At 40.8% G+C, this 27784-nt stretch overlaps 1 protein-coding gene across 2 annotated transcripts in view; it reads left to right on the plus strand.

Moving 5' to 3' along the window:
- Window positions 1–933: 933 nt before the first annotated feature.
- Window positions 934–27784, plus strand: part of tncb (tenascin Cb) — a 56312-nt gene continuing 29461 nt past the window's right edge. For both annotated transcript variants that reach the window (XM_046386065.1, XM_046386066.1), the window contains exons 1-7: window positions 934–1374; window positions 12236–12809; window positions 14516–15736; window positions 16284–16547; window positions 16626–16741; window positions 17187–17340; window positions 25783–26052. In XM_046386065.1, the coding sequence (XP_046242021.1) occupies window positions 12323–12809; window positions 14516–15736; window positions 16284–16547; window positions 16626–16741; window positions 17187–17340; window positions 25783–26052 (2512 nt within the window). In that variant the 5' untranslated portion in view covers window positions 934–1374; window positions 12236–12322. The remainder of the gene's footprint in view (window positions 1375–12235; window positions 12810–14515; window positions 15737–16283; window positions 16548–16625; window positions 16742–17186; window positions 17341–25782; window positions 26053–27784) is intronic.

Below are 27784 nucleotides of genomic sequence, written 5' to 3' on the forward strand. Positions count from 1 at the left end.
TTTCAGTGGAATAGTGCAATTAATTGATTCACTGAAGTGTCAGTAGTGTTCATGCTGTATTCAACTTTGTTGAACACTGATTTGCAAATTCACTGTTGAAATTGAGCAAGCTTGTTTTTCTTTTAAAGCTGTGTTACACTAGCTGCTTTTATCTACATCTTTTTGAATAAACATCTTAAAGCCAAAACGTAAGCTAAGTAGCATTAGCATGTCAACTAGTATTTACTAACCTAACCCTAATTAAACAGACATCTGAAAATACTACTATAAGGAACAGGTATTTGTTAGACTAAACCAAATAACGGCAGTATAATGCTGCCCCAGCATGTGATTTAAGACAGCATGGCGAGATTCGTTAAGCAAAGGAAACATGTATTTACAACAGCTTGTGGAACAGCATGCGTCCAGTCTTACAGGCTCACCCTCTCTTTTGCGTGGTTATTGAGTCGATTCTGTTACCGTCTCCTCTGCTGGCTTAGAAGGGAATGACAATGCCCTGTCCATTTTTATACATTTTAAGTAGCATTATTCTACTACGCTGTAGAATAACGCAACATTCCAACCTTGACCATGTTCTGTAGAAAGTTATCTACTTTTTCAGAAATTTCATTGTCTCCTGACAAATTGCACTAATGATCAATTGAGCATTTTCAAATCCCTCATTTTGTACCATATTTTCAAGGTTGATGAAGTACATTGTTTTAGTATATATTTAGTCTTTGCAGGGATCTGCATTCTCATCAGTCTTGCAAGTGGAGCCGAGCCCCTGTTCACTCCCTGCTTTCAAGCTCTTAAATGGTATGTTAATGCAGGCCCTGCATTCACTCATATCTTGCTTTCCATTGGCTTGCCTGCTGCAATTTGCTGCTAATGGTACACCCCTCTTCCCACCCCCCCAATCCATCAACACCCCCTTCCTCTCCTACTCTCTTTCTCTCAGTCACTCTCTCTCTTTCCAACCTTGAGGCGTCCCATTTCAGCTCCTTCGCTTTTAGTCACAATGCTGTGGAGAGGGTGAATGGGTGGGGGGCATTTAAGAGAGCAGTAGGTGGGAGTGGACTCTGACCGCAAAGGAACTACTGTTTAAGAGAAAGGGAATTCTCTCTTTCACTCCCTCTCTCCATCTCCCTTCTGCTCTTGTCGTCGTCTCTTCCTCCCCCCCACCCCCCTCCATCCCTCACTGGCTGTACAACATCAGCTCTCTAGGTAGACTCGAATAAACACTTTAAGAGAACAGAGAGAAGAGGGAAGATGAGAGAGCTGTCAGGGCTCTGAAAGACACAGACCGGTTGGAACATTTGTCAGGACTGGCTGAAAAGGCTTTCTTTAACACTGCTTCTGCTTCATTTTTCATCATTTTGCATTGTGTGCGAGGTAAGTCACCTTCTTTACCTGCATGGCTTTGGTGTGTTTGGATTTGAGCAGAATAAAGAGGCTGTCTGCCCCGGCTAATTAATTTATTCGATTTGCACAACTTGACAACTTAATAACTTAGAAATCACATTCTGTTAGCTTTTTTCACTTTTATATAAGTTGATATTAAAACTTTAGGGTGAAATTATTTTCAGTTTTAATCAATTTTTATAAAATGCACAGGATAGAACTAGGGATTAGTTCCATTAGCAATTTTTCTGCTGATAATTAATTTTTTAAAGTCTAAAAAACATCAGACAGGTGAAAAATAACTTGTGCTGTTTTTTCAATGATATGAATATGCCAAAAGTTGCAAAACTTGAATTTTTTAAATTGATGACAATTAATTTTCTGTCAGTCAATTAACTACCTGGCTGATGTGTTGTTTGAGACCAAGCTGAGCATCCACCTCCAGCGAAGAATCAGGACAATACTCGCAATAAACAGACTATTTCAGTTCATCAAAGCAGATTTTGTAATTCGTCCTCATTTTTTACAAGCATGGACTTCAGAGAGCTTAATTTTGCTCTTAACTACATGCACCTTGGTGCCAGTTATGTTAATTTGAAAGTCTGTCTTTTCGCTACCTATTTGTTTATTTATTACCAGAACAGGTAAGAAGAGTAATGTCTTCAGAGATGGAAGTCTGTGAAGATCTGCTGAATTATTCTGCTTGCATTAGGGCAGATGCTGAGTTGTGGTCTAATGGGATAGCAGAGGGGAGATGGGTAATGTTGTATGTCCATATGCGTGTGTGTGTGTGATGATTGCAGAAGTAGGTCCAGCTGTACACTTTATGGTTTCCGGCAGACAGTAGGTTTGTGTAACCCAGGAGACAAACAGCTCAGTATTAGATGCTTCTGGTTGGTCTCCCATATCTCCAGCATACACATATTACTGACACACATTCAGTGGTTGTTCTCCCTGTTTCCCAGTTGCTTCATCCATCCATTTTCTATACCGCATATCCGTCAGGATCGCAGGGAAGCTAGAGCCTATCCCAGCTGACTACGGGCGACAGGCTGGTTGCCAGTTGTTGACACACAAAGCAGACAACCACACATGCACACACTCACACCTAGGGACAATTTAGAGTAGCCAGTTAACCAAATGTGCATGTTTTTGGTATTGTGGGAGGAAGCCGGAGTACCCGGAGAAAACCCACGCAGGCACAGGGAGAACATGCAAGCTCCACATAGAAGGGCCCGGACCGGGATTTGAACCTGGAACCCTCTTGCTATGAGGCGACAGTGCTAACCACTGCACCACCGTGCCGCCCCTACTAGTCATGTTTTTTCTTTTTTTTTTTTCTCACAAGTGTTATTTGCAGTGTAATGGTAAGAACTAAAATATAATGTAACAATAGCACAATTAACTATGAGTTACACAGTTAGCTAACATTAGCCAAGTGGATTATTGTCCAACCATTTTTTTTTGACAGAAAAGCAGTGGTAGAGTCTGGGGGACTCAGGGATGAAGCGCTTGTGTGGTGGTGGGGTTGGTTTTTGACTGACATTAGCTAGGTAGCTAACTTATTGCTATTTCAACAGAGGGTTAACTACAAGCTTGCAACTCAGGTCACAGCTTACACTCACCAACAACAGTTGATCTGCCCAGCCCATCTGCTTCATTTTCTTGGTTACCAGGGTGATGGATGATGAGTCATGTCCCATTTAACATATGGTTGGTTAACTAAAAATGAGAAAACAGTGAAATTGAACTTTACTTTTAGTTTGTAATGGGATGAATGTGCTCTTTATGCTTTTAAAATTTACATAGTTTCACTCTAAAATTTTCAGCCTCAAATCTTATTCTTGTCGGAGATGGTCTAGATGTAGTTTTGGAGACACTTAGACCATTTTCCAGTGAGAGGTAATGAAGTTCTATAAGGCCAGATAAGATTTATTGCAGATTTTCCAGATTCATGCTGTATTTCCCTGAACCAGGAGTATATATTTGAAAAAAATCATATGCTCACGGTGACTATTAACAGGACTTCTAAGTGCATCTTGGTGAAAGAAGGTTATAGGAAGGGAGGGAGGTTAACAAATGATTTAGTGTAGAGAGAGAGATAGAGAAGTGGATGTTTATGGAGGTATTAGGGAGACCCACAGGATACCAAGGCATCGTCTACTGAATGGTAATTGTGTATAATGAGGAGATGTGGACACAATGAAGGAGTCTGGCTGTGTTTCTGAGACTTCAGATTCGCTGTAAGCTTTTCAATTCACCTGAAATAAATTTTTTTGTTAAATTTTGATTTATTTTCACAACTTGATGATATGCAAACATGTCAGACATGAGTTTCTATACTGACTACTTCTGTATAACATACACGTTATCCAATCATAGGTGGCAGCAGAGGCTGGGTGCATTAATATTTCATGATGCTTTGGCTACACATACGAGTAGCCACTGACAGTGACACTCGGCATAACGATGAGTGGGAAACGGGCCTTTGTTTGGACAGCTGCTAGCTCCCAATGCTCTGTGCCCCCCAAAGCTCTCTGAGAGGGTGACTGTCTTTAACCCCATTCATCTCCTCCACCGGCGATTGAAAGCAAACAGTAATTGTGGACAGTCCAGATCATCCATGCCGGGCAAGTCTCAGGAGAGATGCAAAGATGTGAAAGTCATCTTTAAGCTGATCCAGAATCTCTGTTCTTCAAAATTGTTACTGGTTTCTGATTAATTCATATTTTAATGATTTAATGCTACCCAGTGCCTATAACCACCAGTTGTTAAATGGTTCTCAATACCTGAAATCTAAACTAAACTAAAAGACACATTAAGAGAGTATTAAGTATTAAGAGAGTAGGGTGTGGTATTTGTGGTTTTAATCAAATAGTAAAACAGAAATCATTGTCTGAAATATAAAAACACTTTTGTGGAGAGGGTCATGGTTCCTAGAGAATGAACACTATTGACTTCAGCAAGAACCCGAATATTCCTCTAGACAAACTGTAGGTCAAAATATTTATTTGTTAGATTTTGAAGTTTGTGAACCAGTGACTTGGGATATCTGCTAGTTTTCTGAGGGAAACAATCATATTTGGAATATGAGAAGAGGGAGACAAAGAGAAGACCACTCATGTCAGTGGGGTATACATAATGTCAAAAACACGCAAGTTTGTATGTATGGTTGGATACCTTAGAAAAATCAGAGGAGTCCTGTTTTCTTGGCTGATTTGAAGGATTGCATGAAAACTTAGTATTTGCACCAGTGAGTGCACTAACATCATTACAGTAACCCCCCCAACACACCCTCCCCCAGTGCCGCCAAGACCCTTCAAAGAAATCTAGTGTAGTAACCGTTCTAGATGATTTTTAATGTTCCTCTGACGCTAATGTGTGGGAAAAGAATGGAAATGTTAGAGCTGTGCAATCTGGGATGCCTTTGTATTGCCTGGCACTCTGCTGGAGACATCCGACAGATGAACACATGTGGTAGGCACTTCGTTCTGACACTTTGCCTCCACTAGTGACCCCGCACATTGGAATGCATGAGCTATAATGTTCTTGAAACAAGATGGGGGCCCTTTTTAGAGGGGCATACAATTTAAATTGGGGAAACTTGTAAAAAAAAAAAGTGGGAAGCCAATGAAGAGGCGACCCCAGGAGTGGGGTTATTAGGCTCATGCTAGTGTCTGAATGGAAGGCACTCCTAATTTGGACATGCTACACACTTCAGGCTTTAATCACAGACAAGGACAAACAGATGTCTGGGTTTCACAGCCAACATGCTTGTTTCCATTTCTAGTTGGGAAAAAAAATTCTTTCCATCCTGTTGGGATGAAAGTAGCCAATAAACCTCTAGTGTAAAGTGCTGAGAATGCAACATTTGGAGGGTCCTCTTACATGTTTACTTTTCGTTCTATGGACTTCAGAGGTGCAGGCTTTTGGTCTGTAGGTCAGCTGATTAGTGCTTACTAACAAATTTTCACACTCTTCATTGTTATGTCAGTTGTGGTAATCAATACCTCTGTGTAGTATTACAACACAGGCAAGTACAAGCCAGATTTTTATAGTAATGGCAGTATAGTGTGAAAGCTGCTGAAAGGAAGTAGGTAGAACAGAGAGCTATGCAATTACAACTGTCTAGAGAAAAAAAGCAGGTGGATGTGCTGTAAAGCCTTGATGCATGAGGCTGTCAAGCCTCCACACCACATGGGGGTTAAGCTAATAAATAGTAGGTCACCAGCACCCAGCATGTTACAATGCTCATGAACAATGACTAGCATCCAACCTCTCCATCTGGACCCAGCAAGAACAGCAGCACAAGACAGAGGCACCACAGGGGAAGAGCCATAAACAATACTGATGGGTCTCACTGTGAGCTTAGTAAAAGCTAAACTGAGAGTTGACTATCTGCCACATTTTCATTCACTCAGTATTCATTTTCATTGTGTCTTAGTGTCAAAGTCGGAAACTGGTTTTGGTTGGCAGTTTTGTGAGCGGGATAGAGCTCAGTCTTGGCAAAGCACTCTCTCCAAGTATCCAAATAAAGTGTTTCCGCCAGTATCTCAGATCCAGCCTCCCCTTTTGCCTTATCAGCCATGAACACACTCAACCCCCACCACTCCCCCACTATCTGTGTCATCAGATGCAATAGGGTCACAGTGGAGAGCCTCTGAGCGCTGCCTTGGATGATGAAACCAGCCATCTTTTTATCTATTACTAACAGCATATTCCCAGGTCAAAGATTCATTTGTTTTATTTAACATATTGGAAATAATGATAGAGGGTGTTGTAGTAAAAACATTGATATGCTCTATTAATTTCATATCAGTGCCTTCACTCATATTTTGTTTAATTTGAGAAGTAAAAGAATTTGCCTCTTCAAGCCCTAAAATAATTCCGTTTATTACTGTGCTCATCCATTGTCTATTCTGACTATTTTAATGGGTCATCAGGACTAATTCTATTGGGGCAACCAAATTAATGTGGGACAACAAAGTCACACCTAATTTCCAACAACCTACAGCCAACAACAACCTAGTTTGTTGGCTGTTGGGATTTAAAAAATTCATCTATCTATCTTTCTGTTTTTCTATAGATAGTTTCTGATGATTGATTCCTTTTATATGAGTCTATACATTGTTACTAAGAATAGATTTTACTTGGCCAATGGGGAAGCAGAACAAATGGTAAACATAACATTAGTCTGTTTACATCCTTTTTTTTAAATTTACCCATTTGCATGTTCGAGCCAGGAACTTTGCACCTTTATTCCTCCATCCTTTGGACCTCACTATTACTCTAAATTCCCTCAGAAACACTCCAAAATCTTGTGAAAAGCTTTCCCAGAAGAGTCGAAGCTGTTATAGCTGCAAAGCTGTCTATGTATTTAGAACGTGATGTCATTAATGTCCTTGTTGTAGTGGCCAGATGTCCCAATAGCTTTGTCCACATAATGTATCTTTCTCTTCAGATATTTTTGAAGGTTGTAACTCAACATAGATATTCAGTTAATCTATGACAGTGACCCCAGGCTGTTATGATCGTTCATGCTAAGCTGTGAAGTGTGGCTGAGCAGTTGAAACTAGCTTGCTTTTGAAATATGCATCTGTCTAACAAGAAATAAGCTGGAAGATTGTTGAATTTCCCTCAGGATCAATAAAGTGTCTATCTATCCATCCATCCATCTATCTAGATTTTCCACTAGAGTACATAAGGACCAAGTCCCACACTAGGCTTTGTCTTACCTGCTCATTATCCTGTCATTATCCTCATATAAAATGAACTGAAACTGATTGCCTCTTTGTCTTGTTTTCTTATACCGCGTTCTTCAGCCATTAAATGAGCAGTTTATTTTACTGCCAGGGTTTTGTTCAGTTCGGCCCAACAGCTCTGGCTGCATTGGTCATAAAAGGCAGAAAAAGACAGACGATGTGCCTCCCAGAGCATGAGGTGATAAAATTTAAAAAACGTTTTCTCAGACCAGCAACAACTATACCATTGATTGCACTTTGAGCAGTCAACTCTCACTGGAAATTCATTTCTGTGCTTGATGGTTATAATTCATAGCCACAGTGCTGCCTCAGCAACTTGCCTTGACCTTGGTGGTGATAAAAGACCCAAATCAATATTCACCTGCTCATGTCAGGACATATGTGGCAGTTTTCTATTGTTGCGGGCATGTACTTTCTCTCTCTTTCTTTTTTTCTTTCTTGCATTGTGTAATAAATTAGATAGGACTCCTCTCTCCTTTGGCTCCACTCACCATTTATTAGCAGGTATCCAGCACTGGAGAATGTCTCACAGCCATCTCTTCGATATAAGCTCTGCAGCTTGAAATACATGGGGACAGAATGCAGCAGACTGGTCCAATATATGTATTACATATAAACAGAACAGATAATAACTGCATGTACTTGGAGAAACTATAGTGCATGTCTCACAGCCAGCTTGTCATAATAAGCCCCGCAGTTTAAAATACTAGAACACAAAAAGGAAATAAGTGACTAGCTGTTAGCATCATCACTAACTGAGAGATGAACTCAAGCTAACAAAATCCCGTACATGTGGTGACATCTATTTATCAACTACAGCAACAACAAATAAAATCGCCACCAAAGTGACTGGCATTGGCACATAAATACTGCCTAAAATTCCATAAGCCAATGTTACACTTTTATGGACAAAATCAAAACTATTCTATACAGAGCTAACTACAGTGCAACTTACCATGGGGACAGCATGCAGCAGACTAGCAACTTTAACAGGGTTTCTCCCCCCTAGTCTGCATGGGCCCCATGGAGTGCGCATTATCACACAGCCCCATAGAAAGCCAAAACAATGGCAAATGATGGTGGGGGAATGGCACGTGAAATCACAGCAATTATTACACGGCTACACTTTGCACTCTGCAGACACGTTTAGGAATATGTGTGTGATAAATGTGTTTTTCAGCAGATTTCACTTGGATTTGTGGTTCTTTTGGGATTTAAATTGGGATTAGAAAAATAAGTTTATTTTAAGATTCTTATTATGGCAGTGAATGTCCATAACTGAGGCTCATATCTTGGTCATTTTCCACTGTTGCAGTATCTTAAGTTGTAAGAGCCCTAGACAATAACCCTTTATTCATTCCTTATATCAGCGACCCAGATTTAGATTCTGTACCAAAGAAGGCAAGCTAACTTTTTGTCATGGGTGACCTACAAAACTAGGCACGCTTGATAAATTCTTCATAATTGAAAGGAAAGCATGTGAATCCTATCAGACCTGTTTAACATGCTGTCCTGGGACTTGATATATAGTTGTAGTCATTGAATATTTACAGCTTTTACACACCAAGTGGAACACACTGCTTCATTATTCAGTTTGTTTGTTATCACACAAATCCTGTGTTGTCTGTTTTTAGTGCTGCCAATACCCACTGATAGTTAGCAAATCTTTCTTTCTATGTCAGTCTGTTTTCGAATAATTTACCATGCATTGCACAGACTGATAACACTGACCTTTCTTTTGTGCCCAAACAAAATGCATTTTCTTCTCAGAAGTGCAATACAGATAACCGATGCTTGTTGAGTAAGAGTTTTGTGATTTATCCTGCCATCTGGAAGAGTCTCAGGATAGCTGAAATACAGTGATGACTAAGTTGGTCTGCATGTGGCCCTGGCTGAGTGACACTGACTTCTGTGTACGATGTCTGCAATCCTCCCCAGACATAAAGTCTGCTCATCAATCTCCATCCAACTGAAAGTAAAACTTGTGTCTAAAAGGAAAGCAGACCGTAGGAGGAAAGGAACACTGGTAAACAAATCATCCACAGAGGATGTATGTTTTTCCATTGAAACGCAGATGGAAACAAGATCAATGCTAAGTAATAGACCATAATAAGACACATTTTTGCATGCCATGTTGGACAGGTAGCTTATGAGGATCTGTGCTGACTATGCTGTCCTCATTTTACTTTTATCTTGATCCTATTGGTTTGATCCTCCTTTTGTCAAACAGATACATTCTCTTCGTTTACCCATGGATTAAGGCTCTAGACTTTCACAACATGGAAGCAAAACAGGGAGCTGCTTCAGTTGGTAGGAGGTACACTGTTTTTTATATTACCTCGTCTTGTCTCGTCCCGTCCGCTCGTCTGCTTTGCTAATCTTGTCTGGGATTTTTACATTACCCAGAAGGAAAAAAACAGGGATGTAAAAGGCACTGCTTCAGATGTTAAATTCTGAACTCTTCTGATGTTACTGTTTCTTCTGGCCATGCCCATGAAAGTATCGGCTTTTGTGCATACCACTGACACACATTTAAAGTTGCATGTTGCACATGTTAAAATGACCTGTGTTGTTTAAAACTTTAGTCTGTTAACAACAAGCAAACATACAGTATAAGGCTAAGATATTCCATGCTTGGCTGTGTTAGGATTGGGGGCAGGATCAGGGTAAAAGGTTAATGTTGACACTTTGATTATCACATCTTTTCAGTTTAATCCTGAAGACAACAATGCCATGAAATTAATTTAACATTTTGGAAATTTTACTTTTTTGTAGCCCAACTGAATCTTTAAAGCATTTCCAGCTCTATGTGAGGTATACAACTTTAAGTGGGTTTTTTTTTTTTGGTTTTTTTTTAACACTCATTTACAACAGCGTAATTTAGATCAATTGCACCAAATATGTATGTGCCAGCAAGTGACCCATAGTGAAGCTCTCCTCACATTTGACAACAAAGTAGGCAACAACAGCTTTGTTGCTTTTTGAGAAGCTAACTATAGAGCAAATCCAAGTGAGGGAATAACAAAGCAGCAACAGTCCGATTGTATCAAGTCCATGTATTCAGTGCCAGCGACCAGCTGCATTAGCACAGTGCCAGGGCCACAAGTCCAAACAGAGGAATCAGCTCTGTGTTTCTCAGCGTCACACTCAGATTATCCATTGTGATTTTTCTGCTTCATATTCAAGAGTAATAGATGGCAGCTAAGAGGAGAAAAGGCTAAACCAGAATTATTCTCTGACTCTGTGGAAGCTGCTTCACTTCATCTGTTTCTGAATCAAATCAAGTTTTGATAGAGCCTCAGATTCTCACACAAAACCTGCTTTCGTCTCTCAGGCTTGCCTCGCTCACAGGGCCATATGGAGAACAGCCAGCCTTCAAAGTGAGAAAGCCAGCCATCCGCCCAGAACTAAAACCTTAGCAGCATCTCAAAGCAATTTTCTGGCTATTTTGTTGATTTAATCCCTGGTTTGTGATGCTTGGGCAGTGTGTGAGTGAGTGTATGTGTGTATGTGTGTTGGCGGGGGGTTGTCAATCTGATACATTGAACTTAAGTGTAATGCTGTTCCTTTAATGCCAGATATTCAGTATCCCCATCAGCAAGCTACATTAGCACTTTTACAGTTTACCTATCACGAAGACGCTCATCCTTGCCTGTCTAATCAAGAAGCTGGGGACAGGGGGGGTGAAGCCATGGGATCCCTCCATACTGAGCTTACCTAATAACACATCAGGCATAAGGCTGGGATATGGAGACTAAGCACCTCATTCTCTTTCTCTTGGAACATTGCTTGCTGACTGTTTTTCTTCAAATCCCTGCACATAAGAAAATGACCAGAAAAGATGGGTATTCCCACAATCATGCTTTTTCATGTCTGCTACTCATTTGACATACATACATTACATTTTGGCTGCTAAGACCTACTTTCAACCATCAGAGCAATCATGGCACACAATGGTTTTATTAGAGATAAAAATGATTGGTGTGAGCATCTCTGACAAGGTGTGGTAAAATGTCAAATTACATTGTGCCAGACACTTTAAAATGTTTATTGCCATGCACAGGGCCTCTAGTCATCATTTTACACTCACTTTTGATTCAGTACTAGCAGGGTGACAGTAAAAATGTATTGTGAAAGTAAAAATGATTATTAGAGAAACAAAATTCTTTAAGAAAGCGTCCCCTTTTTCATAAGATACCTGGTGTTAGGCGCAGTAGACCCAGTCTTGCATGCAGCAAAGGTATACTGTTAACTAACCAGTATATTTACTGTAATTTAATGCTAATATCAAAGAGAAAGAAAAATGGTTCCTGAATGGCTATTTTAAGTTTTGCACAACCTCAGCACATTTTCCCAGCAGACCTGTTAAAAGATGAAAAATGATAAGATGCCTCTGATAGAAATGAAAAGAAAACCCAGTAGCTGTCAGGAGAGCCGCTCTAGAATCCAGACGTGCCATTTTGCAGGTAGCAGGGTATTTTAAGCAAACCTCTGTGCTGTACAGGAAGCCTACAGTTCCATAACCATACACTGGTATTAATCTGTCAGGATGGGTTGTGGACTGGACTGCGGAGAAAAGAGGAGGATCGTGCAGGTGTTGCTGGGATGTTTGTAGCAACCTGTTCTCAGAGTGCTTAGAAAAACAAAGCTTCAGATCCCCAAGGTCACATACCACCACTACAGTAATTACCACTCTTGTTCTTGGGAGGAATTGCAAAAGGAATGCACCCTTGTCTTGCAAATGTGTGACTCTTCAACTGAGAGAAGAGGGGCTAAAATGGGTCGAGAGGAACAGGACATCGTTTTTTGTTAAGGGCAACAGAAGCGGGTTGATTCCTTTTATGTTTTTACTTGGTTAATATTCCAGTCCAGCTATGATTCTAATTATATGTGGTGGAACTATGTTAACGACTGTATCTCAAATGGTAACGGAAAACCACAAAACGTTCAGACATTCAGCAGACAGCAGGCTTGCTCTATGTTGTGTATGTTCCACATTAGAATGTGACATAATTTTGTGCCTGGAAACTAAATTCTCAAAATGAATCTTCTTAATTTGTTTGTTCCGTCTGTAATTTCTTTTACTCCAGGACAAGAACACCTATTTGATACCTGAATAGACTATATTCTGCATCCAGCTATTATTTCCACAGAAGCTGCAGGGTCAGGGTGTCATCATGGGGATGAAAGGCTTCTTCTTAGGCTGTGTGACTGTGGCCCTGCTCCTTGAGCTCTCCACTGCCGGCCTGGTAAAAAAGATAATCCGACACCGTAGAGAGGCTTTGGTGCTTAAGAAAACCCAGGAGAACGTCACCTTGCCCCATCCTGACCAGCCAGTAGTGTTCAACCATGTCTACAACATCAACGTACCCTCCACGTCCCTCTGCTCCGTGGACCTTGACTCACCTGGAGGCGCAGAGCTCAAACAAAAGAGCACCCCGATGGACATGCAGAACACTGAGCACATGGAACACACAGAGGATGATGAAAATCAGATTGTCTTCACACATCGCATCAGTATCCCCAAGCAGGCATGTGGCTGCAACAACCAGCTGCCAGACATCAAGGATATTCTTAACAGGCTGGAGATGTTGGAGTCAGAGTTGTCTAGTCTGAGAGAGCAGTGCAGCAGTGGTGCTGGCTGCTGTGGAGCTCAGGTTACAGGTAAGTCTCTACTTTTTGCTCTATACACAGTTGAACTGTAATTAATGTGTTGCAGTGGTAAAAATTGTTTAGTTTACTGTGCTGGGGGGCTCCTGACAATTAAAAGTTTTGTAGGTGAAAAAAAGAATTTAAAATTATATTCTTCATTTTACAGGGAACCAGTGCAGAGATGCCAATATGGGAGAAATGTGATCTCTTATACTAGTTTTGGCAGTTACGCAGGACAAGGGTAGCAGCATTTGTGCAATAAGTAACAAATATATGGACAAATTTATTGGATTTTTTTGAGACAGGATACGCATGATGTTTTACAATTTTATGTAGAGGAAAGGAGTACTTGAAATTTTTGTGTGGGACGTATCCTAATCAAAGATGAATACCAGATTCCATATGGTGGTGTTGGAGGCCAAGGCAATGCCCCCCAGAGCAGCCACATCATTGGATAATATGTTTCTAAGATTTTCAGGGTCCAGCATGACTTTTGTCTAGTTCAGTAGCAGAAAACTGTGAGTAATCCAGGTTTATATGACCTTAAGACATGCTTGAAGTTTAGTTAATTGATTGGTTTCATGTGGTTGCATTGGTAAGTATTTATCACCTACATGAAGCATATATAAGGTGAACAGTATTGGTCCGAGCACAAAACCTTGCCATACTAATGGGATTCATTGCTAACATGTACAAACTGATATAGATTCGATGAACTGAACTTAAGTGTAATGCCATTCCTTTAATGCCAGTTAAATGTTCCGGTCTTTGGAATACAATGTAATGGTCATTGGTATCAAATGCAGCACTAAGATCTAACAGGTACAGAGACAAGTCCCTCTTCTAATGCAATTACAGGGTTATTTGTAACTTGAGTGTAACTTGCAGTCTCTGTCTTATATTAACACCTGACTGGAAATCCTCAAATAAACTATTGTTATGTAGAGAGTCACAGAACTGATTGGCAACTGTGTTCTCAAGGATATTAGAGACACAGGGAAGGTTGGATACAGGTCTGTAGTTGGCTAAAACCTCTGCATCAAGATTAGGCTTATTAAGGAGAGGTTTGATTATAGCTACTTTAAAGGACTGTGATTTATAGGCTGGTAATAGAGACAGATTAATCATATCTATTAGAGAAGTGCTTGTTAGAGGTAAAACTTCTTTAAGCAGGATGGGGTCTAAGAGACATGCTGATCATTTAGATGAAGAATTTGTAGCGACGTTCAGTGAGAGAAAAGCGGTCTAGATAAATATCCAGTCTTACAGCTGTTTGCTGTATTTGAAGGTAGATTGGTACCAGTCAAGGACAGGAGGTAGTAAACCATGATAATCATTATAAAGCTCATAAAGTCATCGCTATTGAGGTTTGTAGGAACACAAGTTTTAATAGAGCTATGGCTCTGTCAGCCTGGCTACAGTGCTGAAAAGAAACCCGCTATTGTTCTAATTTCCCTCTATTAATACTTAGTAATATGCTTCTGTGACATTGCATAGGGCCTTCCATTTATTTTCAAGTTTTTAGCAGCTGATACTTAGTTATGGCTTGTCAGGGCATTACTGGGTGCACCACCAAAGAGAGCTTAGAAACTTGAAAGAACAATACCAGATGTTGATAGTATGACTTAATTTTTCTGCTTGATATGCTGAATTACTACTACTACCATCACCTTCACTACTACTATTACTAATTCTTGTTTTACTTATCCTCCACCCAGGTGAAGTGTCCACAAAGCCTTACTGTAATGGCCATGGGAACTGGAGTACTGACACCTGCAGCTGTGTATGTGAGCCTGGATGGAAAGGCCCCAACTGCACTGAACCTGAGTGCCCAAATGACTGCCAGGATCAGGGCCGCTGCGTGTATGGCAAATGTGAGTGCTTTGAGGGTTTTGGTGGGGATGACTGCGGTATTGAGCTCTGCTTGCTGGACTGTGGAGACTATGGCCACTGTGTCAATGGATCCTGCCTTTGTGAGGAGGGCTTCATTGGTGAGGACTGTACCCAGACCAGCTGCATCAACAACTGTCTAGGCCGTGGACGCTGTGTGGATGATGAGTGTATTTGCATTGAGCCATGGACGGGCATTGACTGCTCCGAACTCATCTGTCCAAATGACTGCTATGATCGTGGACGCTGTATCAACGGCAGCTGTGACTGTGAAGAGGGCTACACTGGAGAAGACTGCGGTGAGCTCACTTGTCCTGGGAATTGCAACAGTCGAGGCACGTGCGTGAATGGCCAGTGTGTGTGTCAGACTGGCTACAGTGGAGAGGATTGTTCAAAGCTCACCTGTCTCAAGAACTGCAATGAGAAAGGCCATTGCTTCAATGGGAAATGCATTTGTGATCCAGGATTCGAGGGTGAAGATTGCTCCATTCTTTCGTGCCCTGACAACTGCAGCAACAGAGGTCAGTGCATTAACGGAGAATGTGTATGCGACATAGGATACCAAGGTGAAGACTGTAGTGAGCTGTCCTGCCCTAACAACTGTCAGGATCGTGGCTTCTGTGTTCATGGACAGTGCATATGTGAGAAAGGCTACTCTGGGGAGGACTGCAGCATCAAGACCTGTCCAAAACACTGCATGGGACATGGAGAGTGTGTGGATGGCAAGTGCGTATGCTTCATTGGCTTCAAGGGGAATGACTGCAGTGAACTGACCTGCCCCAATGACTGCCTGGACCGTGGTCAGTGTGTAAATGGACAATGTGTTTGTCAAAAGGGTTTTTCTGGTGAGGACTGCAGTGAGAGGACATGTCCCAAAAACTGCCTTGACAGAGGTTACTGCGTCAACGGCAACTGTATGTGTTATGATGGTTTTACGGGGCCAGACTGCTCCATACGCAGCTGTCCAGGTGACTGCCACAACCAGGGACGCTGTGAGAACGGAGTATGTCTTTGTGACCAGGGCTTCATTGAGGAGGACTGCTCAGAGGGTAAATTACACTGTGCATGCATTCATACATTCATTTATTGATTTCTTTGACACGTCCTAGGGTATTTTCCCATGTTTGCTACTGTGTTTTTACTCTACTACTGGTAGGCCCCACAATTTAAAATTGTAGAGAACATGGCTTTAATCAGCAGCATTAATCATTTTTTGGCCACTTGGCAATTCCGAGTGCACTTATTTAAGGATTTTTCAAAAATTTTATTTAGATTGAAATCTAAAAATGTATACTAGGGTGTCCCTTGTTCTTTCCTCTTCTAGACATGTATTCACCATGTGACATCAGACGAAAACCTTTAATATAATTTCTTTAGATTGACAGATATATTCACAGAAAAGTGATGTTTACAATTAAGTCACTGATGGCTGATGTTGGTTATGAATCCTGTGCTCAGTCTTATTATTTCAAGTCATATTTTATGCAAAAATTTGACTTGAAAACTTTAAAGAATAATTTGTTTTCACATAAAATTGCCATTACTATGTTGCTAACATTTTAATACAAATAACTGATTTTCAATGTCTCTCCACAGTCTCACCACCCAAAAACCTAACAGTAGTGGAGGTCACCCCAGAGACAGTGGACCTGTCCTGGGAGAATGAGATGCGTGTGACCGAGTACCACATCACATATGTACCCACTGCTCTTGGAGGCTTAGAACTGGACATGCAGGTGCCTGGGGACCAGAAGGTGGCCACTATTCAGGAGCTTGAACCTGGTGTAGAGTATCTGATCAGTGTTTATGCTGTGCTCAACAACAAGAAGAGTGTTCCTGTCAGTGCAAGGGTGGCTACACGTATGTCAGTCCTCTTTACAATATGCAGTTCGTAAATCCAGATGAAATGGAGTCAAGAGTTTCCTCTATGCCTTCTAGATCTGCCTGAGCCCGACGGACTGAAGTTCAAGTCAGTGCGGGAGACATCAGTGGAGGTAGAGTGGGACCCCTTGGACATTCCCTTTGATGGCTGGAATCTCATCTTCAGAAACACAGTAAGTCCTGCTACCCAAGGGTTTCTGAGTTACATTCATTCAAATTCAGCAATTGCGTAATGTGCATACACAGTATCATATGGAAAATTGTTTATTTGGTTCAGAAGCACCTAGAGACAATTATGATTGTAAAAGGTGAACTGAATGCAAAAAATATGTAAAGTGTTAGCCTGTCATTAAAGAAAGAAACAGCACAGATAAAATGCTACTCTGTTTAATGCTTTCATATTCCTTTTGGATTGCTCATAGAAATTTTGCCAAACAGTGCTACTGGGATCTGCTCGATGCCATATTATATTAAACTGGGTCCTCTATCAGTTCAGTCCAATTGCCACCCAGAGCACTATTATGTATAATTTAGCAGATTTTTTTCTTCCAACTCCACACATTATGTCAAGATTAGTCTTTGCAGTGGTTGATAACTGGTATTTTTTGGTGCTGTTAGAAAGAAGAGGATGGCGAAATTCTTAACTCCCTCAGTCGTCCAGAGACCACCTTTGAGCAGTCGGGCCTGGGCCCTGGCCAGGAGTATGAGGTCAAACTGGAAGTGGTGAAGAACAACAAACGTGGACTGCCTGCCTCCAAGAACGTGGTCACAAGTGAGCATACAGATTTATGCTGCTAACTGGCTTATCATTGCTTTGTTTTAGACTTAAAGGTATGGCTAGGGAGTACATATAGTTACTTTGCAATGGGGGTTCGCTAGCTCAACCTCGCTACATTAAAATTGTTGTGGGGTTGTGTGTGTGTGTGTGTGTGTGTGTGTGTGTATGTGTGTCATATATGACTTCCTGCTTATAAAAACTGAACATCAGTCCATTTTTATTGCCCATTTTTTTAATATATGAGGTCCTTAAGACAGATAGAGTGAGGTCATCTGGAGACATACATCATGAATGTACATTTACATTGTTTGTGTACTTTCACTTTCACATTACTTTCACTGCCAACACAAGAAGACAAAGAAGAAGCCTATACACTTTATCAAAATGAAATGTTTTAAGTCTACTCTTGAATAGGCATGCCTGAAGTTTGGTTAGCTGATTGGCTTCATCTGGTTTTATTGATAAATATAATTGTGTGTCATCTGCGTAATAGTGAAAATGTATTGAGTGTTTCCTAATAATGTCACCAATGGGGAGCATATATAGGGTAAGAGGGGTAGGCTTGGGGGACTCACATGGACTTTGTTGCACAAAGGCTATCGTTGTTATTGTCCATATGGATATTAAAATCACTCACGATATTTACTTTATTTGTAAATTAAATTAAAAAATTAAATGCAAAAATAGGTTGTCACCTTCATAACTTGCACAGGTTCACTGGTTTTGATATCTGGGCTGTCCATCATACAGCCTCAGACAGAGCACTGAAAAAACCTGACATAAAATGTCAGAATCATTAACCCAGCAGATTTCATTGCTTTGCTGTGATTTAGTGGCGGTAGCAAAATTGGTATGGATTTCCAACCCTGTTGGCAAGATATGTGATCTTCATAGGTCCATAATGACACAAAGGCCATTGGCTTGTAACACTGTGATGAACTCAGGTCTGGCGATCAATATAAGGAGGGTTGAATTTCTGATTTCACCTGCCAGACCAACCACTAACCACCAGGCTAATTTTAGATGTCTTTCAGGAGTTCAGTAGATAGAACGGAAAACACTGCTCCAACTCATGTTGAAGTTGAGTCAGGCCATTTCCGATGTGAATATGGTCTGCACTTTGCCAGGTTAAAAATAAGGCATGCATAGAAATACCTTTAGGGGCCATCTTTTCTTATACATCCACCAGTAAGAACAGTGCTGGAAAACTACAGTGACAACTAGGTGTAGAATACTAATAAACTACAGAAGGTAAAGTATAGTGATAGTGCCTTCTTTGTAGTTTAACTGTATTTTAAATGTCAGATCCCACATTCTTGTGAGTATACACTACTTTTAGAATTGTAGAAAACACGATGTTATCATGTTAACCTCTTCATATCGCATCGCAAAATAGCCTACATAAATTCAGAGAGGTACAGTATGTGGTCATGAGGAGTGCTAAGGTCTTCGCTGCTAATGAGGAGGAGATTGGGTTGCTAATAAGAGAGAGAGAGAGGTTGGTGAATTGATGCAATTCAATTAATAAATAGACATTTTTTGAAAATATTCTTGCTGGTGTCTTGCTGCTCAAGAGTCACTTGGCTTCTCACTTGTGTCATCTCCATGAGGTTGCTAAGCAAGCAGCTCAGACTCAAGGAAGTCACTGACCTGGTCAAAAAATAGACCAGCACATAACCCCCTATAAAATCACAACCATCATTTTACAGTTTAAATGAACAAGATACAATATGTTAGTTAGCTTTAGAGGTGTTAGTATGCAGATTTTCATACCTTTTGACAGAACCAGGTTAGACATTTCCCCCTGTTATCAGATAAGGTAGGCTAATCATCTCCTGCTGGAAAAGACAAGACAAGACAAGACAAGATAACTTTTTTTGTACAGCACATTTTTACAAGCAGTTTGTCTCAAAGGGCTTAACATAACATCAGCAACATCCTCTGCCCTTCGACCCTCACATCGACTAAGGAAAAACTCCCAGAAAAACCTTTAACAGGAAAAAATGGAAGAAACCTCAGGGTGAGCAACAGAGGAGGGATCCCTCACCCAGGACGGGCAGACGTGCAATGGATGTTGTACAGGCAGGAAAGCAATTAACAACATGAGAACAACATTACTAAAAAGACAAGTAAAACAAAATCTCAACTGTTTAGTTTCACTTTTGATACCACCTCAATATGATTTTAACATTTCACAAGACTGAAATTAGAATAATGAAATTATAATGAACTGTTGTATCATTCATGTATTTTTTATGTGCTGTTGAAAATCACTATCCTATCAATTCTATTCAGTTCAATTTCAGCCCGCAAGTGAGAACCACCCCGCCGATAGTCGGTACACAGAGGAATGACAGGCAGATGTCAACAGTAGACATTGGGTTGGTCATAGAGTCGGCTACAGTTCAACATGAAGATCTGGATGGAGAGATACCTGCAGAAAGATATATATATTCAATTCAATTCAATTCAGTTTATTTATATAGCGCCAATTCACAACAAAAGTTATCTCATGACACTTTCCAATTAGAGCAGGTCTAGACCAAACTCTTTAATTATCATTATATATAGAGAGAGAGAGAGAGAGAAAGGGAGGGAGAGACACAAGACTACGAGGAGCACTGGACACACAGTTAGTGACATAAAATAATGAACTGCATGTTAATCTGACGAGGGGAGAGGATAGAAGAGGAGAAGGAGGAGGGGAAACTGCTTGGTGGATCGTGTTTGTGTCCCCCAGCAGCATAGGCCTATAGCAGCATATCTATGACAGAGATTTAAAGATTAACAGCTTCATATTAAGATTAAGATATGAAATGCCTCCATTTAACAACATATTGATTTTCTTGCTATAAATACAAAGCCATGTTTCTTGTTTTCAGTGTTTTGTGATATAACAAGATGAAAAATGTCATAAGATGAAAAACTTTGTTAGAATAGGACTGTCTTACATAAGAAAGATAGTACAAACCAATCTTATTTGTACCTTATGAAGTGAAAATGTTCTTAGAATATATTTGCAAGTAATTCATTAAAGACCAAAAGCAATTTAGCAACAGTTTAGCTTTTGCCTGTTGGCATTAAACACTGATTGAAAAATAAAGCAATTTATCTTCATTAATTAAATTCTTACTGTAGATTCTGATCAAAAATTCCTAATGGATGTATGTTAAGCAAACCCTAATGCAAGAAAGTAAAAACTTCAAAGGGGGTGAATATTATTCACTAGTACTGAGGTTTAGTACTTAAGTAAAAGTACAGATATTCTCCAAAATATATAAGATAAGTAAAAGCACTAAGTACTTACTTTTAAATGTACTTTAAAGTATTTTTTAAAGTAAAAGTACTCACACAATGGGTTGTCTCAGTGTATGGGCTGTGCCATCACAACTTGTAATAAATATAAGCAATTCTACAGTATGTGGACTGGAAAAGTTGGAAGCAATACTGTTTGTACTCCATACTGTAAATACCTAGTTATCTACTAGGGCTTACACACTAATTTCTCATGAAGATAAACTAATTAAGAAATATATTTTCTTAGAAAAAAAAAGAAAAATCTTTTCTTTACTCTACTATTAAATGGTAAAACTATTTAAAACATTGTGCTCTTTCAAGAGCAGTAAAAGAAAACTCAATAGTACAGGTGTGAGTATTATTCATTGCTGGAAAGAATTTCCCTGCGGGGATAAATAAAGAAATTCTGATTCTGATTCTGATTCTGTTAGCCCTCAAATTTGTATGACCAGTACATTCCAATCAACAACAGTCTTCTACCCTGGCCTGCATGGGGAAACTGTAGCCAAAAAAAATGTGCCCTGCTGTGCTAAACAGTTGTTCACATGCTGCAGATGCGGGCAATGGTGTGTTGAGCTTCAGGGACACATTAAAAACTCTGGGCACTGACTTTAGACTGTCCATTGAGGTAGCAGAGTTGGCCAGGTAGGCATCCAGCTGTTTTGTGGTTTCTTGGACGTTTCCCTTCAGAAGGCCAAAGAAGTCATCCTCCTCTGACCCAGAATGGCTTTCTGGTGATGATAAGGCTGGTTCCTCCTCCAAGTGTCTCTTGATGTAGTCCATACCTACACAAGAACAACTCAAGCACAATATACAATATACATGAATGATACAGCATTTCATCATAATTTCAGTCTTGTGAAATGTTAAAATCATATTGAGATGGTATCAAAAGTGAAACTGAATGGATGAATGACATGAAAATTTAAAGTTTTTATGAGTTGAGATTTTGTTTTACTTGTCTTTTTAGTAATGTTGTTCTCATGTTGTTAACTGCTTTCCTGCCTGTACAACATCCATTGCACGTCTGCCCGTCCTGGGTGAGGGATCCCTCTTCTGTTGCTCACCCTGAGGTTTCTTCCATTTTTTCCTGTTAAAGGTTTTTCTGGGAGTTTTTCCTTAGTCGATGTGAGGGTCGAAGGGCAGAGGATGTTGCTGATGTTATGTTAAGCCCTTTGAGACAAAGTGCTTGTAAAAATGGGCTATACAGATAAAGTTGTCATGTCTTGTCTACAGGAACCGTTAAGCCTATATGAAGAGTACTGTATTTTTCTCTAACCTTGTACAATACCATAATTATAACTTTGGAATTTCCTATAGTCTCATCTGACAAGGTTCGAATCCTGGTCTGGAGTTTGCATGTTCTGTGCCTGCGTGGGTTTTCTCCGGGTACTCCGGTTTCCTCCCACAACACCAAAAACATGCACATTAGGTTAATTGGCTACTCTAAATTGCCCCTAGGTGTGAGTGTGAGAGTGTGTGGTTGTCTGTCTTTGTGTGTTGGTCCTGCGATTGACTGGCGACCAGTCCAGGGTGTACCCCGCCTCTCGCCCGTAGTCAGCTGGGATAGGCTCCAGCTCCCCCGCGACCCTGACAGATAAGCGCTATAGAAAATGGATGGATGAATCAGGATAGGTTTTCCTCACCAATTAAACAATTAATAATGAAATAACTATTTAAATACCCAACTTAGGAAGTAAAATTGTAGCAGCTATGAGCTCTGGGTCATTAAGCATATCTCCAAACTGCTGCCGTATTCCTTCTTGAAGAGCAGAGATCAGTGGCTGGCAGAACTTGGATGAGGTTTGAACGCAGCCTAGCTTCACAGTCAAGAAGGTTATAGTAGATACCAGTGATCCCATGTGGACATCCACCTCTCCCTGCAATATGTTGAGTGCCTTGGAGACAGGGTTCATGGTTGATGCATATTCTGCTGAGAAAGCAAGTTCTGCAGGGCTGAGCGTGTAAAATACAGTATTAGAATATGCATATTGTCAGCAAGAGAATTGAGGAATATGTTACATGCCTAGATTACACTTATTACTAAGTGTAATTGTAGTGTTATTACTACCCAGATATATAGTGACATTATACTATATATCTGTAGTCTGACCTGACCAAACAGAGATATAAAACAGACAAGACAGGTGAGCTTATGCTGTTCTGAGTTATCTAAATAATAATAGGCTACACTACCGCATTTCAGTTATGATGTAAATGATTAGTTTACTACAACATTATTACACACATTACAACTGTGTCAGCTCCAAGTCAAACTTACATTGGGACTTTAAGTGTAATGGTCACTGCTGTGACCATTGCTGCTCACCGACTTTCTTTCTAGGCCATCTGGTTCTGTCCAGTGGGCAGTAACCCCAACGAAACTTTGCCTATGAGCTATCCAACAGTCTGTAGTTGTGACAATGTATTTAACAGTCTGCATTGGATTCTTCACTTTGTCTTTCATTTGCTTTGTGTACTTTTCAATTCTCTCTCTCTCAATGTTGTACGTGACATGACTGTGTAATCTGGTTGAGTATGCTGCATTAAATCAACGAACCCAGGCTGTTCTACTGCTCCAAAAGAGTGCAAACCATGGAGTTGATCACCGCAAGGTCTATGGTCTTCCAAGAGGTTTTGGTGTCCTCCAATTTTTGCTGCTTTATCGAACTGTCATCACCAGATGATGTTCCCCTCTTTTTAGTTGACATTGCAGCCGAGTACGCCTTCAGAAGTGATCTGTGCTTTCTCTAGAAAAGATAGTATCAATAAAAATAGTGCACTATTAGTATTACTCATAACTTAGTTACAACCAAGTTTACAACCAAAAAAATTTTCACAACATAATTTAAAATATGGGCGGCACGGTGGTGCAGTGGTTAGCACTGTCGCCTCATAGCAAGAGGGTTCCAGGTTCGAATCCCGGTCTGGGCCCTTCTATGTGGAGTTTGCATGTTCTCCCTGTGCCTGCGTGGGTTTTCTCCGGGTTCTCCGGCTTCCTCCCACAATACCAAAAACATGCACATTAGGTTAATTGGCTACTCTACATTGCCCCTAGGTGTGAGTGTGAGAGTGTGTGGTAGTTTGTCTTTGTGTGGCCCTGCGATTGACTGGCGACCAGTCCAGGGTGTACCCCGCCTCTCGCCCGTAGTCAGCTGGGATAGGCTCCAGCTCCCCCGCGACCCTGACGGATAAGCGGTATAGAAAATGGATGGATGAATTTAAAATATTTTGCAAGGATATTTTGTATATAGGCTACTTTGAGTGCAAGTGCAAACTTGCTCATTAACACTAATCTTACATCTTCAAAGCCCCTGTATCAATAGGCCTAATCCTTTACTAGCCTACACTGGTACTTGGCATTACTGGCAACATTTGGATAGCTGGCAAAATTAGCCAGACTTGGCTACTACAGTTACCATGTTAAACTAAGTGTTTGCTTAAAAATTACAGGATATTACATTTATGTGAACACAAAACTGCACTGTAAGAGGGTCCTGAAATGTGTGAGAAAACCACAGTATACTTGAATATTTGTATCCTGTGATCACATTTCAGCTGAAAGACAAGCTATTGACAGTACAACAGGCAGAAACCACCACTTTCAGCCAAGCAGACCATGACTTCGAACTAGCAAGCTATCTTCTCTGCCATGACTAATTAGCCAGTTTTATCCTGCTACTACGTTAAATAATGATATTACACTGGTGTGATTTTTGTGCTATGTTGCTCTGTTGGGGCATCACAAAGGGCAAATACTGCTACAAACTCAAGATAGAGGGTCACTTTTCCAACTCCAACCCCAGACGTATGTGGCAAAGCATTCAGACCATCAGAGACTACAAACCCAACTCCACCCCCACAGCCCCATGGACACCTACTTCCTGAACGAGCTTAATGACTTTTATGCTTGCTTCAAGAGGGACAACAAGAACAAAGACACTGCCACCAAGACCACACTGTCAGCAGACCACCAACCCCTCACAATCTCCTCCTTTGATGTCTACACAGCGCTGAGCCGGATCAACCCACGCAAGGCTGCTGGTCCTGACAGCATTCCTGGACGTGTGCTCAGGGCATGTGCGGAGCAGCTCGCTGGGATTTTCACAGACATTTTCAACCTGTGCCTTGCCCAAGCAGTTGTGTCAACATGCTTCAAAACTGCATCCATCGTGCCAGTGCCGAAACTTCAATCCGACATGCCTCAACGACTACCGCCTGGTAGCACTCACATCCATCATTATGAAGTGCTTCAAGCGGCTGGTCCAGCCTGAAGAACTGAAGAACTCCCTCCCACCCACGCTGGATCCACACCAGTTTGCCTCCCACAGCAATAGGAGTATAGATGATGCAGTTTCCATAGCGCTGCACTCTGTGCTCACACACTTGGACAACTACAACACATATGCACGATAGCTGTTTGTCTCAAAGGGCTTAACATAACATCAGCAACATCCTCTCAGCTCAGCATTCAACACTGTCATCCCCTTCAAGTTAATCAATAAACTTGACCTGGGCACCAACACATCCCTCTGCAACTGGATTATGGATTTCTGACCAACAGATCACAGTATGTTAGGTCAGACCACACCTATTCCACCACCATCACACTCAACACAGGTGTACCACAAGGATGTGTGCTGAGCCCATTCCTCTACTCCCTCTCTCATTGCACAAATGTTGCACTGTACAACTCTCTTTTCTTTTTATTTCTTTTTAACATGTTTACAAAATAGAATATCAAAATAAAGTTAAAGTAGATTTGTGCTAAGTGTTGAAATATAAAATATTTAGTTGGTTGTTAAGTCCCATTCCCTGGTTGTTGGTTGGCATTCCTTCGTCATACTGCTCATTAAAAGATCCCTTTTCACCACACTTTCAGTTTAAATGAATACCCAAATAAAGGAACCTCAGTTAAAGGTTGGCCATCATAGAGGACTCACACACACAAGAGTGAACGCCTGACAGCAGCACCTTTAATGTGTGACTTGATTTTAAATGTAAAAGTCAAACAAATCAGTTTCCACAGTCTTTCATGAAATACCTCAGGTCATATGTACATGCAAAGAAAAAGACTCTAATTTTGCTAATAATAGCAATAATCATCATTTTTACTATGTCACTGTGTCACTTTTCCAGTGATTGATGCCCCCAGCCAAGTGGAAATACGTGACGTGACGGACACCACGGCACTGGTGACCTGGTTCCAGCCAGTGGCTGAGGTGGATGGAGTCAGCATCTCCTATGAGTCCATCTCTAATCCTGCTGATCACAACCTCATAGAGATGTCCTCTACAGACACACAGTACCATCTGGGAGGCCTCACCCCTGACACCCAGTACAAGGTGTCTCTGATGGCTCGGAGGGGAGAACGGATCAGCATTCCTGTCTATGAGTCTTTCCTCACAGGTTAAACTTAAATCACAATTTCATGTGCTGTTTTCAGATCTTCCTGAAGGTTTTTACATAAAATGTTATGACCCTTTTCCAAGAAGGAAAAATAAACAGCCACATAATTAAGCCTTTACTTGTGTAGTGCCCATTCAAAAAGTACCTGTTCAGAACAGCTTGATCTCTTAGGGTCTGGTATTGTTGCTTGCAGCTCTCTGAGAGTTAAAGAGTTTGGTCTAGACCTGCTCAAATTGGAAAGTGTCACGAGATAACTTTTGTTGTGAATTGGCGCTATATAAATAAACTGAATTGAATTGAATTGAAAATTGAATTGAGACCCACACATCCAAACTACATCCCACATGACACTGACTGTGTAGTGTTATGAAAATATTAACATTAAAACTCAAATTAGCTGATGTTTCATTAGATATAATAATTCTCCCGAATCCACCCTTATCGTTCAGCTTCCTATACTCCTGTTATTTCTCCGAAATAAACTGGGGGACAGCGGACTACCACCTACTGTAAGCCATAGATGTAGGCTTTGTGTTTGCTATGTTTTTTCTGTTTAGAGCACGCCATGTGAAATTACCCTTTTGTCTGACTCTCTTCCCCAACTGTATCCTGTTACGTGAGTGAGTCAAGCCCTGAAACCTGCCCACGCTGCTGGGCAGAGCACTTTTTGATGGTTATTGAAAGTTTACTTGTCCTTGGGTCTTTGTCAGTACACCCGCCTAGTGTGAAGTAGATCGGATGAATAGTTCTTGAGATATCTGTAGAACAGACAGACACAGATTCCGTACTTTGTCGTTAGAGCCACGTTTAATGAGCTCTGTGTCAGATGGGTGGGGGTGGGGAGGGGGCCTGGACCACACATACTTTAGTTATGCCTATGTTCACAAGGGAGGATATCCTGCTGATGTATGTACAAAGATATGTATTATTTTCAAGTTAACAAAATTCTCCAATGTATGTATTGGCTTAAATTGTAACATCACACCCAAATTCAGCTAGCTCCCTCGCTGCCAGCAGATATAGAAAGAAAAAATGCAACAGAGGCTTTGTGGCAATGGTTCAGGAGGTAGAGTGGGTCGCCCGCCAATCAGAAGGATGGTGCTAACATAATTTATTAGGGAGGTACGGAGACACTGACACTTTGAAAGCAGGTATATCCCATTTCTCTTAAACTGCATCCACATTTTCCTCACTTTCATCTTTTTCTTGCGTCTTAGTCCCTCCCACCAAGGATGCATGAACAGACATGAGGAAATTATATGTGGAGAGAGGAAACAAGCTTACCTGTTTTAAGAGAAATGGGACTTCCTTTCCAATGAAGCAGCATGGTATCCTTTTCTGATGATGACAGCAGCTGTTCACATCTGGACCTGCTGTAGGACAGCTTTAACAGCTGCAGTGATTTTTTGATGGAATTTGTCCACATGGACTTGCTGAGGCACACTGTTAGCTCTGCAGAGCAGCAGTGCAGTGTTCTCAGTGGTCTGTTACATGTTTAACAAACACCTTCACATGAATAACAAGCTGCATTCTGCATTTATACAGTGTCCTGCTCAGAGGCACAGGAACCATTTCATCTAGTAAAAGACATTTATATTTCTGCGCACCTAATATGCACATCCCAGAAGGACATAGATTATTTGTCATACACATTTTATTTCTTCTGCAAGGCAAGCCGCATTGCCATCACATACCTGAAAAAAATACATCAAGATGTGCAGATTCACTGGGA

Source organism: Scatophagus argus, chromosome 4, assembly GCF_020382885.2.
Source record: "Scatophagus argus isolate fScaArg1 chromosome 4, fScaArg1.pri, whole genome shotgun sequence".
Taxonomy (NCBI): Eukaryota; Metazoa; Chordata; class Actinopteri; family Scatophagidae; genus Scatophagus; species Scatophagus argus.